General features: G+C 38.2%; 2 protein-coding genes across 9 annotated transcripts in view; one reads left to right on the top strand and one right to left on the bottom strand.

Annotated features, from left to right (window-relative positions):
• Positions 1-3,524, top strand: part of Tmem220 (transmembrane protein 220) — a 17,501-nt gene extending 13,977 nt beyond the window's left edge. For both annotated transcript variants that reach the window (XM_023705399.1, XM_004645180.2), the window contains one exon: positions 2,210-3,524. In XM_023705399.1, the coding sequence (XP_023561167.1) occupies positions 2,210-2,345 (136 nt within the window). In that variant the 3' untranslated portion in view covers positions 2,346-3,524. The remainder of the gene's footprint in view (positions 1-2,209) is intronic.
• A 2,072-nt stretch (positions 3,525-5,596) lies between these two features.
• Adprm (ADP-ribose/CDP-alcohol diphosphatase, manganese dependent) overlaps positions 5,597-18,490 on the bottom strand; it is a 15,868-nt gene continuing 2,974 nt past the window's right edge. For 4 of the 7 annotated variants that reach the window (XM_004645179.2, XM_023705415.1, XM_023705413.1 and 1 more), the window contains 3 exons: positions 11,289-11,906; positions 10,029-10,145; positions 5,602-6,596 (listed from right to left, as the gene is read on the bottom strand). In XM_004645179.2, coding sequence (XP_004645236.1) covers positions 6,292-6,596; positions 10,029-10,145; positions 11,289-11,889 — 1,023 coding nt within the window. In that variant the 5' untranslated portion in view covers positions 11,890-11,906 and the 3' untranslated portion in view covers positions 5,602-6,291. Of the gene's footprint in view, positions 6,597-10,028; positions 10,146-11,288; positions 11,907-15,026; positions 15,069-15,211; positions 15,293-18,490 lie in introns of those variants that run through there. The other 3 variants (XM_023705416.1, XM_023705418.1, XM_023705419.1) reach the window with 3 other exon arrangements.

Here is an 18,490-nt window from a genome sequence, read left to right as displayed (position 1 = left end):
TTCAACTAACCAAGCAGCTACACACCTATTAAAGAAATTGGATGTATAACATAATGTTTTTCCTAAAAGAAAACTATGGACCTAGCTAGCATAGTTAGAGAATTCTAATGTTTAAGAAAAATATAATGCCAAGCATCAACAAATACTTCCAGAAACTGGAAAAGAAGAAATACTTTCCATTCCATTTTTGGAAGACAGAACAACACTGATACCAAAGCTTGCCAAAAACATTACAAAATAAAGGGAAAGTATACAGCAGTTCCACTTATGACCATAGATGGGAAAATCCAGAACGAAATATTAACAAAGCCTATGAAATATATATATACAATCCAATAATCAAGGTGGTTTCATTCTAGAATACAATTAGTTTAATCACTTTAAAAAGCAATGTTTTCCACTATGTTGGCTAAATAAAACAAAAAAGTAAACTTCTTGAACAATAACATGAAAAATTCAACATCTACACATGATAAAAGCTTTCCAAATACAGGTTTAATGCAGGTTTAGATACCCACTAAAAGGTTTCTACAAAGCATGATACTTAATGATGAGCAGTTCAGAACTTCCCCTCTGAGATCAGGAATGAGATGAGATCAGCCATTACTGCCATTTTTCAACATGTTCTAGTACAGTATGGCAAGAATAAAATAAACATAAGGATTGGAATGAAATAAAGTTTTCATTTCAATTTGTGAGTGAAAGACATCATTGCCTACATAGAAAACCTGGAAGAATCTAAAAAATTACTAGGATAGGTGAGTTTAGCATGATTACTAGATGCTAGGTCAATATACAAAAACCAACTATGTTTCTATTAGCAAGTAGCAAGTGTTGGAGAGTTACCACTTATAGTAACATCAAAATAACCAGCTTTCTAAAAGTAAATCTAGGAAACATGCAAAATCTTTGCACATACAATTATAAAACATGGAAAATTAAAGAAAACCTAAATGATTGCAGGGATAAACCTATACTGGCAACAGAATGAATAAATAAACTAATAGAATACAGTGCGATCTGGGACAGATCCATATATGTGGTAAAGGTCGTGGCAGTGCAGGGTGGCCGAGAAAGGCAGTTTCAATAGTTCCTGGAACAATTCAGTGCAGGTATTCCTCTTTTAATGACCTACCTGTTTAATTATTGTTCTGATTTATGACTGAGGCAGTGTTTGGACTTATGACCCATCTTTTTGTAGTTCAGTTCTGTACATTTTATTTATAGAGGCTTAATTCATGTCTTTTTTATACAGCACATTTTATTTATGCAGTATAAATAAATGTGTAATTTTTACTAATTGTGCTATAGACTGTTATGTTGGTATACATTACAATATTGCACATAGGAGTTATGTAAATAAAACCAAAGTCAAGTGACCAATTCACATAATGACCTAGTCACAGGAATGGAACTTGATCATTAAATCATGAGTGTCTGCATCCATATGGCGGGGCTGGGGATTTGGCTCAGCAGTAGAATGCTTGCCTAGCAAGCTGGAAGCCTTGGCTTCAGTCCTCGGCACCAAAAACAGAAACTCAACATCCCCAAGAAAACAATTCAATGGAAAAAATACAGTAAAATAAAAAAAGACCAAAAGCAAGGCAACTGTATCCATATGGCATCAAGTAAAACAACTTTTGCCTCAAATTTTTCATAAAAATAAATTCCAAGTAGTTTGTACATCTAATAAAAAGAGGTTAAAAAAAAAAAACTTCTAGAGATGTCTACAATATTTTCAAGAGCTTGGGGAGGGGAAGATTTCTTAAACACTAAGGAAGATCAAGTTTAACATGATCTAATTGATCAGTGTTCCTCATAAGAAGTCATTTGAGACAAGATTCTTGCAACACATAAACAGTAAGAATTGTATTGAGCAGCTCTAAAGAGTTTCTATAAATCAATGATTTACATTTTAATTTAAAGAACTAATAGCAATGACAATATGACTGAGAGATGGAGGGAGGGAGGAAGGATAGAGAGGAGGGAAAGGAACGGGAAAAGAATTAAGATGTGGTATGTACAGGTACTAACTCCCCATAACGAAAGTAATCATTACATACTATAAAGGGGGAATTAAATTAATTTTTAAATAATTGAGAAAAAATATAAGGTATGTTTGCCAATTCAACTGCTATCTTATGTCCCCCAAGCAACCCATAATTTTTATTAAATTTTTACTTATAATAATTTTTATATGTCTTTATAGGAATCCAGTTGGTGGAAGAATTCAGCTGCTTCTTGCCATTGTAATAGCTCTTTTCCCATTTATCTCATGGGTCTACATATACATAAACAAGGACATGCGGTCTTCCTGGCCATCACACTGCAAGACAGTAATTTGAATGGGCCTAAGAATGGTGTTCTACAAGTGAGAATATGCAATTTCTTGTAAACACTGGGGTAACTGAATGGTTTTCCAGTTTATTTCAGGTAGTGTGAGCTGATACAAGAGGTAGTGTGATCTAAGAACAAGAGATTTATAAAAGCTTTTGAGAACTTTTAGGACTCCCTGGGCTACATTGTAAGAATGAGGTCTGTTGTGCTCTGGCTGCTTTTCCTGAGAGGAACTGTGCTACGTGTAGTCCAAAGGCACAAGAATGCAAGATAAGAAATGTGACTTGCTGGGCACAGCTAATGACATCCTTGATGGCCATTAGCTTCTCAGAAGGCTGAGGCAGGAGGTTTGCAGCCAGCCTGGGCAACACGACAAGGCCTTAAGATAAATAAAGCATAAAAATAAATGCATTATCTATGTGCCTTGGGCAAATATACTGGATAAACATCCTGGTGGTTATTTTCTTATCTATAAAATGGAATATCAGACCTGCTACTTACCCAATTGCTACAATCAAACTATATATGAAAGTACTCTAAAAATATGAAGCTGCAAATTTCAAAGGGCTACATGTGATTCAAATAGGAACACTGAACTCAAGGTAGGTTCTAGAGAGACCTACAGCACTAAACTAATCCCATGATACTGAGCCAGTTCAGTGGCAGGACAAGGATTCCAATTGAACCAAATCAACCACCATCTCTTGGAATAAAAGGATGTTGAGGGGAAAAAGGAACTTGGAACTAATCAAGAAGGATATAGAGAATATTAATTACTCATGATTAATTACTCATTATTCCAAGAAATAAGGCTAAAATGTTCACTTTTTAAAAAATGAGTATCTGAAGTGACCCAAGGGAGGAAGTCATTTTTTAAAGCTGTTCTCCCCACAATGACAGCCAGTACATGGTGATTGAGTGCTTGAAATGTGGCTAAGGGACTGAGAAAGTTAATTTTCAGTGTTTCCCATTTTCATTTTTAAAACAATATTCAATTATTAGAAAGTATTTGTGTGTGCCTGGAACAACTTGGGAGTGTGAATCTACTTTTTCAGCAGGAATTTGTAAAACTACGTGCAGATCAAGTCTTTGGAACAATTTAGTATTCAAATTAATGGGCTGTTAAGTATAAAATACACATCACATTTTAAAGAAATTATACTAAAGGAATGTCAAATATTTTTACATTGCTCTCAAGTTGAAAAGATATTTTAATATACTTGAATAAAATACTGTTTAAACTAATTTCATCCTTCTAGCTTTTTAAAATATAAAACATTTATGTGATTTACATTGTATTTCAGTGAGAGATCTGCACTGAAGCTTTTTATAAATGCTAGCCTCAAACTCTACACTCAGGTACTATTTTCATAAGGTTTAAGAAATACTGTAAAAGAATTAGTAAGCCAGGCTCTTAGGAGGCTGAGGCAAGAGAGTGGAAATTTTGAGCCAAGTCTGTAACTTAGCAAGATCCTTCCTCGAAGTAAATGTTTTTAAAAATCTGGGGATTATAGCTTGGTGTGAAGGTTCTGAGTTCAATCCCCAGTATTAGGGGAAAAGAAAGTACTTATCACATGTCAGGAGAATGAGAGTAACTTTGGCAATTTGTCTCTTTATTTTTTTATACCATTTAATACAATAATAATTATTTTATCAATATTTGTTAAGGAGGTAAGCATTTTTTTTTTTTTTTTTTGTTTTGGACACAGTGGCCACTGAAGTCAGATATGGTGTATTAAGGAAAAATGATCTTGTTGATATTAAAGCAGTTACAGTACAATTTAAGTCAATAAAATACATGTAAAGGGTTTTTTCTAGCTTCCACCTAGGTCATGTTATCTATGGCTTTTACCCCTCTGTGAGAAACAGCTAACAAGGTCACACACAAAGAAATGAACTGAGGGCTGGGGATATAGCTCAGTGGTACAGCACTTGCCTGGCAAATGTAAGATCCTGTGTTCGATCTCCCAGCTCCAGGAGAAAAAGAACTCACTGGCAAATTCTGTGCAGGCCAGAGTCATACTTCCTTCCATGCTGAAATGACAGTAATAATGTTCAAGTTATACCTTCCCAGTCTCTGCAATTCCCTTATCCAACTATAAATTCTGTGAACATTCCTAGTGCTTTTGCACCTCCAGAGTTACATATAAAACACACTTCTGGTATGGCACTCCATTTTAAGAGTTTTTAGTAAGCAAGTCATTTTAAACTCTTTTTCTGTATTGAATTAATGGTAAACTTAGTATTTCAATTCATACATCGCTCATCATGAATTCCTTGGCTCAGAAGCCAGAGAGCTCCTGTGAAATTCTAAGCTCACCATTCAAGGCCGTTCACAGCACAGCACAGCACAGCATTTGCCTGCCCATTTACACTTTCTCACTATACCCCAAGCACCTTTTGGTTCAGTCCTCATAGCTTTATTTGCTGTGTCTCAACTCAACAGATCCTTTGATGTCTCTTTTTCTACTTAAAATGTTCTTCCCCACTTACTTAAACCATTTGTCTTTTCTTATGTCATCTCTAAGCCTTTCAAATAATTTAAACCTTCACAGTCCAAGTCTTCCCAAATGACAGCCAATTTCACACATCTGTTCTCTTTCATTCACAGGAAGATCTGATTATAGGAACACATTAATAATGCATCTCTGTGCCCAGCTAAAAGGGCCTCAGATACATAAATCCTAATCCCTCAGACCTACGTGTTTTACATTACAAAATGGACTTTGCAGATGTGATCAAGGATCTTGAGGCACAGAGATTACCTGGATTATCCAGGTGAACCTTAATAATCACAGGTGCCCTTAGGCAGAGAGAGAAGTAACTGCATGTAAGAAAAGGTAATGTGAAACCAAGTGGATTTAAATGCTACTTCTATTGCTGGCTGCAATGGTAAGAGGAAAGGCCTGGGAGTCAAGGATTGAGTACAACTCAAGAGGCTGGAAAAGGCAAGATTCCACCCGCACTTCCTAAGGGGCTATGGCTATGCCAACACCTTTTCAGTGTGGTAAAAGTGATCGTACACTTCTGACTTCCAGAACTATAATAGACATACTGAACATCATCAGGTGTGCGGGAGTTGGTTACCACAGTCACAGAAGAGATACACTTTTAGAGCCCTCTAGCACCTTGGTACTCAATACTTGTGTTGAACAGTATTTTGTTTGCTAGGCACTGACTCAATCTTTCTTCCCCCATTTGCCAACTGAGTTAAATGTCTCCATTTGTCTATTAGTCAAAGGTAAACTATCTACAGCAGTCTCCCTGTGCACCACTGATCCCAACAGCCCGCAGTAGCAGGCTCACAGCCACACTGGCAGTCCTTCTTTGGTTAGGATCAGCAGAGGACCACATGACTTCTCTGAGATGTTCCTAGAAAGATGCAGGCCCCAGACATTCACTTTTCGAGTAACTAGTCAAAGTTTTTATCTCCAAAACAGGAATGTAAGCCTATAAAGTCCAAGTATAGGTATTATGAACAAAGCCAGTCCAAAGCTCATTTACACCAAAAAAAAATGAACAGAAAAAGCTGATCAGAGTTTTATTTATTGTGTCTGAAGTTACACAGCTAACATGAACATATTCTCTTGCATAAACAAAAAAAAATGTGTTTTAGAAAAAGCCAACTAAAATCCCTTATTGGAACGATATACTCCCACTGCAGTCTCTTGTTTTTCTAACTTTCAGGAATGTAGGGGCCAGGGAGATAGCTCAGTAGAGTAAGTACAAGGGCCTGAGTTCAATCCCCAGTTCTGCAAAAAAAAAAAAAAAAGGAATCTGTATTACCCAAAAGTGTGATTTCTGAGTATTTTATCAACATACACAAAGGCATAAGCATGTTTGGTTATCGAAGAATATACAACAGTGAGGCTCAGAATATTTATTTTTTCCACCTGTAGTTGGAAAAGGCACAAAGCCAAGTCATCCTCTTTCTATAAAGGAAAGCAAGGTAAGTCACACTAAAAGTTCCTTCTTATAGTTCATAATCCTGTCTGGAACTCTGCCTCTCCCTTTCAACATCATTTTGTCAGAGTAGACATGAACTGTGCCAAAGGCTTGGCTATCTGGAGCTGCTTCAATGACTCCCTCTAGGTCCAGGTGGTGCACACCAAAGGGGTCTTCAGAGTAGCCGCCGTCATGCGTGTGACCAGCAATGAAACACACCACACACTTGTGAGACCAAATGACTGCCAGAGCGTCTCTGTAGTTCCAGGCCAGGCACACAGTGTCAGAGGCTTCTGGGTAAATGGGGATATGGCCTGTTAAAGAAAAGGAGTTGTAAACCAATTAAGAAATATCTTTTCTATCCAGAAAAATGGCTGAAACCTAGTACTAAGGAAAACTGCATATTACTGCATTATCATCCAAATAGATAAGAGACCAGAGAGAATTCATACATAAAGAAGTAGGTATCTACCATCACATCTCTGGTGCACAAAAAGGAGGGTGATATCATCACCAATGAGGTGGGAGAGCACAGAGGACTCTGCCTGAGATCTCTGAGGCCTACACAAGTCTCCAGTTGCACAAACATGGAAGATCAAAGGCATCCTGTACAGCAAGTCTGTAAAGTCTGCCTCAAATCAGGCAGGTGCCATACTGGAACCCAACCTCATTGATTTCCTTATATGTTATACATACAGATAGATGTAATACTAAATAAAAGAACAATTTAGGGACTGGTCATGGATGATGTCATTTATATAAACAATGCTATAGAACTGATTAATGAATAGCCCCATCAGTCAAGATAGCCATATCCAGTTTATTGATGAAAAAAACTATTCAAGCAGGGAAAGTTTATGTTGCACCCCATAGAAAACATGTACAAGTGGATGTAGCTTTTTTTTTTTTTCGGTACCAGGGATTGAACTCAGGACCTTGCACTTGCCAAGCAAGCGCTTATTCTACTGAGCTATCTCCCCGACCCAAATATATGGTTTTTTTGTTTTTGTTTTTGTTTTTTTGCGGTACCGGGGATTGAACTCAGGATCCTGCGCTTGCCAGGCAAGCACTTGTTCCACTGAGCTATCTCCCCAGGCCTTTTTTAAAAAAATTTAGAAAAGGGTCTACAGGGCCTCACTATGTAGATTGGACTCGAAGTAATTCTCCTGTTTTCGGCCTCCCAGGTGCTGGTTGTCATCTCAGTGTACCCCCAGGGGGAGGGCCAGCACGGCAGGCCAGGATAGAACCTCGACTGCTTTGATCTGCCTAAGTAGGTGCTTTAGTCTGCTGAGCTATCTGGCCAGCCCTTGTAGAATTCTGAAGCTAACACATCTGTGAGCCTGGCAAATACTGAGCTAGCTGAACTCTGATGTCCAGGAAACACAGTTCATTGATCTCTGCTTTCGCCCAATAAATCACTTTTTTTGTTATTATTCATTTTTATTCTGAAATTTAAATATTCTCTTCATAAACATGTTATAATACAAGTGAAAAGGATGGAAGGAGTTAACAGGCCCCTAAGGTCGGAAAGGAATTCATGTACATATGTCCCCCCTCTTGCACACATGCGTGTGCACACATACACACAGAGCAATTGCCTGTGATAAGATCCAAGAGTCCAACAAATTGTGTAGAAGCTATATTGACCCATGAATCAAATTATACAATTACTTGCCCCCTTCTCCTGAACATACTTGGCTTCTAAGATGATGCTAACCTTTCTCCAATTTCAAAGACCATTTCTTTTCAATATCCTCCCCTGGTTTCTCCTATATTCCTTGGCATCCTGTCAGAAGTACCAGAAGCTTGATTCTTGGACTTTTCCACTATACTTAATTCCTTGGTGATCTCTTCATGATTTTCACATCTTTAAATCTAATAGGCATATGAAACTTAGTATGTCCAGTGCCAGCCTGTACTACACAGCAAGTCCCTGTCTCAAAATACCAAAAAGAAAAACCAGATGTGAAGAAAGCAGGGTAGAGGGGAAGGATGTTGGGACATAAAATGGATGCCAGTCTCAGTTCTGTCAGCAGCTATGGCGCTTTATCTATGTAGCTTAAACTCTTCAGGTTAGTTCGCCTTCAAAAAATCAAAAGATTTTTCTACATGGTCTCTAGGTTGCTTTCAGCTCAAAAACTCTCAATCTGGCAGTGTCAAACCAAAAACCAGACACAAGACAGGAAGCTGCCAATTTTTTAAGGCCACTTATGGCAGAGTCAAATGGTGTCATGACATACCAATGACCTGAGAGAACCTTATCTTTTTAGGTCTTGACACTTGGTGGTCAAATGGCAGCAGACACTCCTCCAACTGTTTTTATAGTAGAAGCTTAATATAAAAAAAAAAAAAACTACATTTATGGATAGAAATACAATTCTATAGTATCAACTACATTAATTGCTATCCTTTTTTTTTTTTTTTTCATTTATGTATTTGGTGTAAGGTCTCACTATGCAGCTCCATCTCTTAGTGATTTTCCTGTTTTCAGCCTCTCCAGCGCTGGGATTACAGGAGTGTGTACCACCACCACCACATGCGGACTCAGTAGCCTGCTCAGCGCACCTCGGGGGTGGGGCCAGAGCAGTATGCAGGACTAGGGATCAAACCCTAGTCCCTGCACTTGCCAAAGCAGGCACTTAGTCTACTGTGCTATCTCCCAAGCCCAAGCTATCATTTTTAAAGTCATAATTTTACTTGATGCAATACAGAGAAAACTGCAGTTTGTATGTTCAGTATTTTTTCAGAGCTACATGATTCATCTAATAAATAAGAGCCAGAAAAGGCTGCCATCCTCTGGCTCTCAGTCCAGACTTCTCATCCATTTATGTCATGATTTTAACGCAAGGGCTTTAACATCAGCCCCAAACCAAGTCTACCAGCGCTACTGAAAATTCAAATTCCATTCACGAGTAAGCACACACATGTGTTTTAAGTACTTCCAGAATCCCAGAATCTGGAGGGCTTACAGGTTAGCTCAGTTGTTTAAAGCGCCTGCTTGGGCAAACTTAGTCGGGCACAGGGGACTGCAGTTCGATCCCAGGCTCCACAAGCCGCACCAGACCTGCCCTTAAGGCAGCCTGAGCTAGAAAAAAAAACAAAAAAAAACTTACTTTCTCCAGAATCCCAGATGGTGGTATTAGTAAAAAATGATTCTGAATGGAAATGATATAAATCTAATTTCCTTGAAATCATCTGGCTGATAAAAACAGTAAAAGTGCTTACTGCCATCTGAGTCTGTCAGGTCAGCCCATAAGGTATCAGCTGTGCTGCAGCTGGGCAGGAGTGGCCCTGTTTGGTGGCCCTTTATCATTTAAAAATTATTATAAAAATTGATTCAGGGAAATTCTACTTTGAGATCTACAAGGGCAACTCGTAGGCTCAAATGTATGGCAAGATGGTTTCTGTTGTACTGTAACTCTTTCCTAGTTCATTCTTTTTTGAGATAGGGTCTCGCTATGCCGTTCAGGCTGGACTAAACTCACTATGTAACCCAGGCTGGTTCTGAACTCTTGCTGATCCTCATGCCTCAGCCTCCCAACTGCTGGGATTATAAGCACACGCCACGCCTCTGTCCCAACTCATTCCTAAATATAAATTTTGATTCAGGTTATGTTTCAATAAAAATTTTAAAGCATCCATTTTCTAGAAAGAGGATACCAAAACATACATATTGATAGTTCTTTAAAAACATTTCCCAATCTCTAAAATATTTCTGTAATCAGATAAACAATTTACATACTTACTCACAATCACCACTTTTTCTTGGTTTGTGTCAGAGAACGTAAGAACATCATTCAACCAGTTCAGCTGTTCTTGGCTGAATCCTCCATTGAACTGGACAAACTGGGGCTCAAACAGTCCTGAATGGATTCAGTAAGTCACACCCATCAAATGTCATTCTTTTCCTCATTTGGGCATCCAAACGAGGACACTTGTTCTTTTCTTTAGAAAAATCTCATTAGCAGCAATAAAGTTTAAATAGAATTTTGACCAATATACAAGTAAGTTACATTTTCTTACTTCTAGTCTTGGCACTGTTTGGTTTACTGGCTTTCCATTGCACTCGAAAGAAAACAGGAATTCCTTACTATGTCTCCTGAGCCCCATGTTCATTCTTCAAAAACATCTTGTACCTCACTGGTCCTTTTCCATGTTGTTCAATACCCAAGTCTTATTCCACTTAAGTGCCTTTGATTGCTTTTCTCTCTTTATCTGCTAACCTCCTAGCCCTCACCTTCTAGGATAGCTCCTTCATCTAGATACTCACTTCCGCTTAAATGATTTTCTTCTTGGAGAGTCTTTCTTATATAATCTAAAGTAGCCTCCCTGATACTTTTCTGTAACCTTGCTCTGCAACACTTAGCACTGCAGAAATAACATGTTTCTGCTCGCTAGGGTTGGGCCCTCATGTCTCCAGAGGGCCCATGTATTAAAGGCTTAGTTCTTGCCCATGGCAGTATCAGGAAGGTGGTGGACTCTTCTTGAGGTGTGACCTGGTGGGAATTCACATTAAGTCACTAGGGGTGTGACCCTGAATGGGGTATCTGGACCGTAGGTCCCCCCACACACACTCTGCTTTTCTGCACCATAAGGCTAGGAGCTGCTCCACCACTTCCTGCCATGATGTGCTCACCAGGGTCCAAAGATAATGGGGCCAAGTGCAGATGAACAGAAATCTCTGAAATCATGCACCAAAATCGGCCTTTCCTCAATATGTGTTATCTCAGGTACTTTACCATGATAGGAAGTTTATATGTTTATTAAATGTCTTGTCTACCTACTCTTTTGGGTCTCTTCATCCCATTCACAAGGGAAAAAGTGATTGGCCCAGAATGAAACCTGAATCAATTACCAAACCAAGACATCAGGCTTGTGTGAAATCCTGACCCTGAACAAGAACGACATACACTTTTACCTCAAGCATCCATTTTCCTGCTGAATAAAAGGAAGCTGAAGAATTTAAAGACAATGTATTAGATTCTCAGTTCAAAGGAATAATTCACCTTTTGGACTATTCAATTCCTTATTTGGGTTGTGCTCCCTCAGTATCTTCATACACTGCTGGTATTTTGGAGAAGACTGATCTATACCCAAGATACTCAAGTCATAAGAATCAAGTAAAATGAACCGGAATTTAGGGAATGGTACAAAATGATAAGCATAATAATTCTCTGAAGGCACAGTCTCAGGATGATGTGCAATCCTATCTTCTAGAAACTTTGTGTTAAGTTTAGAGTTTATTAAATAGTCTCTACTGAAGTTATAAAATTCATGGTTTCCCCATGTATGATGAACTGGGACTTTGAGCATCTGAAATGTGTTCATAACACGTTCTAGGGACTTTTCTGATGTTTTATACTGTGCATTATAGCCATCGATGACATCTCCAAGTTGGAGGACACAGCAGGGCATGCTGCTTTCTTTATTCCACTCTTCAATAGCGCCAGTTAGGTGAAGAAGACTCTGTCGGTAGTACCGCCGCCTGCTTCCTTGGTAATTGTACCCATCTTCTAAATCAGCATACTGGATATCTGCTATAACTCCAAAGGAGAAGAGCCATTCTGAACTGTCTCTCATGGTCTCAGGATCGAGCTTCTCGGCCATAACTTCTGATGGGGTTTCTAAATAAAGAAAGTGAAAAAGATACTGAAGTTAAAAATACCTTAATTTTCTAATTGGGCTGAAGAATATGATAAAATGAGTATTAAACATAATAGTTAATTCCCTGGGCAGCTTGACAGAAAATAGCACATGGATTTTAGAACTCACTTCACAGCATGAGGTCTAACATATTAAGGCTCAAAAGAATATAAAATAAAATACTAGGCTCTGAAACACTCCAATTTTCTCCAACCGTGAAATAGATGACAAACTTTATCTTTCAGAAGAGTAACAATTTACAAGTGTATTAACTTGTGAGTGAACAGCCATTTTAATTCTAGTAAAGTCATATTCAAATATGGGATAATTTCTGACATTCAAAAATACATGTTCATTCAAAAAGTATAACATATATCCTTTCCCACAAACATCAAATAATCCCATTAAAACTTCAAGGTATAGTACACTCATCCATTCACTGTATTTTATACATAAGATTCTTACTTTGAAGATAGGACTTTTCTCTTTGCTGATGGGTAGGGACACCCGAAATAAGCTTCTTGTATTTTATACCCAAAGTAATTGGAAGATACAGTGAAGATATGAAAACAGGAGAATAATTTTGAACAAAAACTATAATACAAATGTACTGTCATAAGCAGTGGTTCCTGATTCTTTGAGAGTTAACCATCTAATCTGAACCAGTTTTGTTTTTTTCAAATCTTAACATTAACCTTCCTTGCCTCACAGCCAAACTAGAAACCATGAAATCTTTTCATCTTATACATGATCTCTACCCTTTATAATCTAAATTTGTAATTGCTAAAGGAATGAAGAACTAAGTATTAGGACAAAAATCAAAGTCCAAGGTCCTAAGTTACCAACAGTTGTTTTGATATAAAGACTACAGTAATAAATCATGGTGGTAGTACCTGAACTTATTCAAATCCACTTGTTTCTAAAAGCTCATTTGACTTTCTGAAATTCAAAATTTATTTGACTTTAGATCCGAGAGTCTAATCGTTTGCCCAATATATGTAGAATCTCTAGTCCTCTACAGACTTGTGAAATACCAGTTGCAAGAGCACTCCTAAAAGAGGTGGAAGATGCAACTCCATAGTCAGGACAGAGGTCAGTCTTCAGGTGAACTTATTTGAGAACTAAGGAGGTTCTTTTTAACATAAAATTTTTGTCACTAATGATAAACATCTTACCTAGTCCAACCGCTTAGTTGTTTTAGCTTTCTGTTTTTCCTTAATTTGGGTGTAACTAGTCCCAAAACAGATGAAACAGCAACAGAAAAAGGGAAGTCTGAAAAGTGGTTATCTCCATGCTACTTTTAAACTTTGCTGATTTCTTTCTGTAGTGTCCATCTGAAAACCTCAGCAGATATGTCAGTGGCTATGTATGATGAGGTGATATCTGCATTTGTTTCTATAAATGAAACTGGTCTGACAAGTGGAAAAACTCAGATACAATTAAAAGAAGTACATGTCAATTAAAAACCTCTCATCATGGTTTTCAAATACCCATGTATCCAAATACAGATTAGAAGGAATGTGAATATTACCACTAAAGCCTAAAAGCGAACCATTTCTAGGGATACTCTTATTCCTGGCAAATGAGCATTTTTTTCTTTTTAATATTTAAACTCAGAACACTGATGGTGATGGTGATATGTGCTGTGTATCTCCTAGAGGGGACTTCGATCTCTAGCCATTAAGTAGCTGTTATTTTTGCCTGCCCAGCAATCATTCCTGCCTTAGGTAACAGCACTCCAATTTTCCGATAGGCATCTAGTCAGTTCCTTAACTATCTCTTCTTGATTTTTGAGGAAGTGAAAGACAGTGACAAACTTATGACCTAAGTTTGGTCTCACAAAGCCCAGTTACCTTCTGACCAGTTAAAGAGAAATTTACAACCAAGCATGAAACCCAAAAGTACTACTTTTGCTGATTTATTATATAAGCTTGAATTTCTGGGGAAAAGTGAACTGAGAAGAACTCCAACATAAAACAAAACAAAGCTGAATGACACAGAGCAGTAGAGTCCTGGAAATAGTCACTGAAAATTCCACCCACCTGCCCCCTCTAGTGCTACCCTTTAGTTAGTTATTTCAGCAAATAAATTCCCCTTGGAGCCTAAGAGCAAATCAAGGTGACTTTGTACCATTCAAGAACAAAATCATGTGAAATACACCTTCCACTGGAACAATTCAGTTTAGGGAAACTTACACACTTTGGCAACTTTTTAAAGAAGGTTATACAATGTGGAGCAAAATATCAAAGGGCCCACAATTCAAAACATTAATCATTCTAGGGCAGAAAAAAGACTGCAGCAGAGAGTAATTACAGCTTTTAAAAGTAAGGTCAAGGATAGGGAGGTGACATACAATCTTATTAAGTAAAGAAACTATTTTGAAGAGACAAGCAGGATCAGAAATAAAGCAGGGAGATAGAGAGAGGGAGAATCATATGGGCAAGGACATGACCCTCCTTGCTGGTTCAGGGTTTTATTTTATGGTTCAGGGAGCTCAGAAAGATTGGCCCTTGTGGACTGATCAAAAACCTCACCGTGCCTTCCAGTGGGCATTCTCACAGCATGGAACTTTTTCAAAATAGTGCTTTCCTTTACCAAATACATAAAAAAAAAAAAAAAAAAAAAAAAAAGTGCAGAAGATAACAATTGTTGAAGATAGTTATGAGTCAATTAATAATGATAGAAATTTTGATGTGGAATCAGTAAATAAAGAAATCCACAGAGTAAAAATCGTGAAATGCACATTTTAGGGTAAGAGAAGCGACTCTGAGACTTTGGGATATGACTTAAAATTCCGTGCCCAAATTCTTGGAGTTCAAGAATCTCTAAGTTGTTGGGGCCTGCCAGTTAGTTAGCTCAGTTGTTTAAGGGCCTGCTCATGCAAACGCAGTCAGGCACAGGGGACAGCAGTTCAATCCCCAGCTCCACATGCCTTACTAGACCTGCCCTTAAGGCAGCCTGAACCAGCCAAAAAGAAAAAAAAAAAAAAAAGGAATCTATACGTTGTTATGCCAACAACATGCTCCACAATCAACCATCACTCAGTGATGATGGTTCAACAATGAAGAGCAAAGAACACCTCTCCACAGGCATTCATATACCTCTGAGACAGCACTGTTGGACAGATCTGGAAGACAAATGAAGGAAAAGCCCACAGCCACATAATGCAATCACAGAAATTTCTTTCCTTAGAAGGTAAAGAATGATTTTAATGATTTATTTGAAAATCTATTAGAGGAACTTCATTTGATTCAACAGAAATTCATGGATGAAACTTCAGAATTACCTTATGAAAAATTTGGGACTTCACTTATTTGAAGACACATTTGTAAAATTTCATAAAGCAATAGAGAATTCATGAATTTGGGGCCGGGGAGATGGCTCAGTGGAATAAGCACTTCCCTGGCAAGTGCAAGGGCCTGAATTCAATCCTCAGTTCAGCAAAAAAAAAAAAAAAAAACAAAAACATGAATCTGAACAAAGACTACACCAGCTAAAGGAAGAGACTTAAAACAAACCCTATCCTCCTTTCAAGCAAGGAGACACTTCCTATCAAGTAACTACTTTGGTGTCCATCTTCATAATGCTCACTTCTTCCAAAGCCAGGAGTCAAGGGAAAGAGCAAGCCCCAGCCGGGACACTCAGCTTGTGAAACCAGATTGAGGACACAGTCTCTATTCCTTGCTGGGCCTCAAACTATTCTACGTAGCTAAGTCAGACAGAAGTAAATTTATAATCAGAGAGGGACCATGCTCTCAAGGATATCAGCAAAAATATAAGATTTTAGAATTAGAATTGTGGCTGGACACTCCTCTAAGAAGGCCAGGCCTAAACCCGAGATTATACTGCAATTAGTATCACCAGTCCAGTACAGCCTGGTAGGCACCAGGTTCTCGGCTGGGTGACCCATCCCTTCCCAAAAGTGCCTTGGTTCCTTCCTGCAGCCTTGCCATGGGATTCCTTTCCCACTGGATCAATATTAGCTAAGTAGCTACATTGTAATCCTATAGGTTGAATGTAGTTTAACCCATGTTGTACCCATATCGTCATTTTACTGTATAAATAACACATGACAAAGCATCTCAGTGGCTACTTCATTCAGGACCTCACCTGTAAATTCAGGAACTAGTCTTCTCTCATTTCCAATAAAACTCTTCTAACTTCTTCCTTTCACTCTCGACTTCATTCCCCAATGTTGTGGGACTAGCAACTTGGCATACTTAACATCTAACAGGCTGGAACATGTATTTCTCCTCTATTCAGACTGAAACCCCTACTGGCTCTTGCCTATTCAGTGCTGATTCACATTTCTGGCACCATGAGTGTTTCTTACCTCTCTTTCACTTTCCTTACTTTTTCTTCTCCAATTAAATGTTTTTCAGGGAAAATAAAAACTGAGCTTCTAAAGTGTACCGAAAATAGCATCAGAGAATTAGAAAACCCAAGGATTATATTTTGCTTTCTATTATTAAGAATGACAAGTTTTCAGTGAACTTTATTCAGAAAATTCTGCCTGCAAAATTTAACATGCACCATTTACCATTATGAAGTCTTAGGCCTTTTAATAAAGGTGTAACTGATATAGGACATGAGCAAAAACTTGCTTCAGTGATCATGAAAATTAGAATACAGGCAATGGTAAAAAGTTTTAGTTAAAAGCTTTGAAGAAAGTGGAAAGGGACTTCAGCTTGAGAAGTGGCCCAAACTGAATAGCACACAACTCTGATGAAGAACATACTGGCCTGTTAATAAAAGAATAGCTTTTGAAGGTGTTGCTAAGGTGTACCAGGGTCTGCTAATTTTTTTTCCTTTTTTATTTTTAATGTATTTAGTACAGGGTCTACAGCGTCTCACTACATAGATCAGACTCTTCCTCCTATTTTTCAGCCTCTCAAGAAAGCTTCTCCACACCCAGTCTCATTTGCTATCTCAGCACACCCTAGGGGCGGGGCCAGCATGGCAGGCCAAGGATCGAACCCCTGGCCATTGTGTCTGCCTAAGCAGGCACTTTAATCTGCTGAGCTATCTGGCTGGCCCTTCCATTTGGTTTTGAGTATAGTACTTTTCTGAAACTTCTTTGTGTTTTAAGGGATTTGCTCCCATCCAGGATACAGATTAGCACCTGTTCTCACCTTGGAGACATCCCCATGGTAACCTGCTGCCACTGGGCATTTGCACTAAGAGTGGGTGGGGTAGGGGAGTACATGAATCCATACATTGTTGGGGGGACAGGAAGATAAAGGATTTCACCAGCCTCTTGCATTCATGAGAGTCCCTGACTCATTTCATGGTGAGTTTTGAAGCTGAAAGCCTGGAATCTAGGCATAATCGCAGTTTTCCCTAAAGCAAAACTACCACTCACTAGATTGTTATGATTCAGCTTAGTTATAATGGAAAGCAGGTACTTCATAATTCTTTCAATCATAAAGCACCACATGCATTTAATGATTTTAGTAATTATATAATCCAACAATTTATGTCTAATGAGTCTCAGGTTAACTGAAACTTCTTGCTAGAATAGCATAAACCTTACAATGTTTTCTCTCAAAATGGCTATGAAATGTCATGGTGCAGGGACAAACAGCCAACATTTTGTGAAAGCCACCTGAGGCATAAGTGACTTTAAAACTAATAAATACCCAGGAATACTTAACTGGACACTTACTACAAGATGACACCAGTAAGGCCTCAAGAATATCAGTGAAAAGATCTTGTTTCTTAAGACTATTGTATAAGGGCCGGCTAGATAACTCAGCGATTAAAGCACCTGCTTAGGCAGATGCAGGGGCCGGATGCTCAGCTTGCTGTGCTGGCCCACCCCTGGGGTGTGCCGAGACAGCAATTGAGACTGGGCATAGTGACCGCATACCTATAATTCTAGGACTTGGGAGTCTGAAAAGGAGGATCATTAGGAGCCCAATCTGTGTATTGAGACCTCATACTAAATACAAAAAAAAAAGACAATTGTATAGAAGCTCTAACTGGTAACTAAAAGTGTCTCAGAAAAAAAGACAAAGCTTTTATGTACAGAGACCATGGAAAGAACAAAGCAGGAGAGATGTCTTGAAACCCAATTGTTTAAATTGGGAAGAAACTGTTCAAAAGAAAAGACAAACTGAGATGTGGAAAGGAAAAATAAAGGAAAAAAAAAAAAATATATATATATATATTATATAGTTAAAATTGTTACACAACTAGTTTCTCTTAGTTCATTAAAAAGAAAGTATTGTGCTAATATTATATACACCACATAGCATGTATATATATGCATATACCTTCTACTCTGAAAATCTACCAGGATGATGATGGTACACAATGTAGAGAAGCTGTTTTAAGCTCAGTATCACTGTTATGTTTCTCTTTTTTTAACAAAAAGCAAAGAGGGGCCAGGGAGATGGTTGGGGCCAGGGAGATGGCTCAGTGGAGTAAGTGCTTCCCTGGCAAGTGCAGGGGCCTGAATCCCCAGTTCTACAAAAATAAAAATAAAAATAAAAATAAAAATAAAAATAAAAATAAAAAAAGCAAAGTACAACTGGGATGGGGGAAAGGAGAAAAGGAAGGGAAA

This window comes from Octodon degus, unplaced genomic scaffold (genome assembly GCF_000260255.1).
Source record: "Octodon degus isolate 3935 unplaced genomic scaffold, OctDeg1.0 scaffold00219, whole genome shotgun sequence".
In the NCBI taxonomy this organism is placed as follows: domain Eukaryota; kingdom Metazoa; phylum Chordata; class Mammalia; order Rodentia; family Octodontidae; genus Octodon; species Octodon degus.
This window is presented reverse-complemented; position numbering and strand designations above follow the sequence as displayed.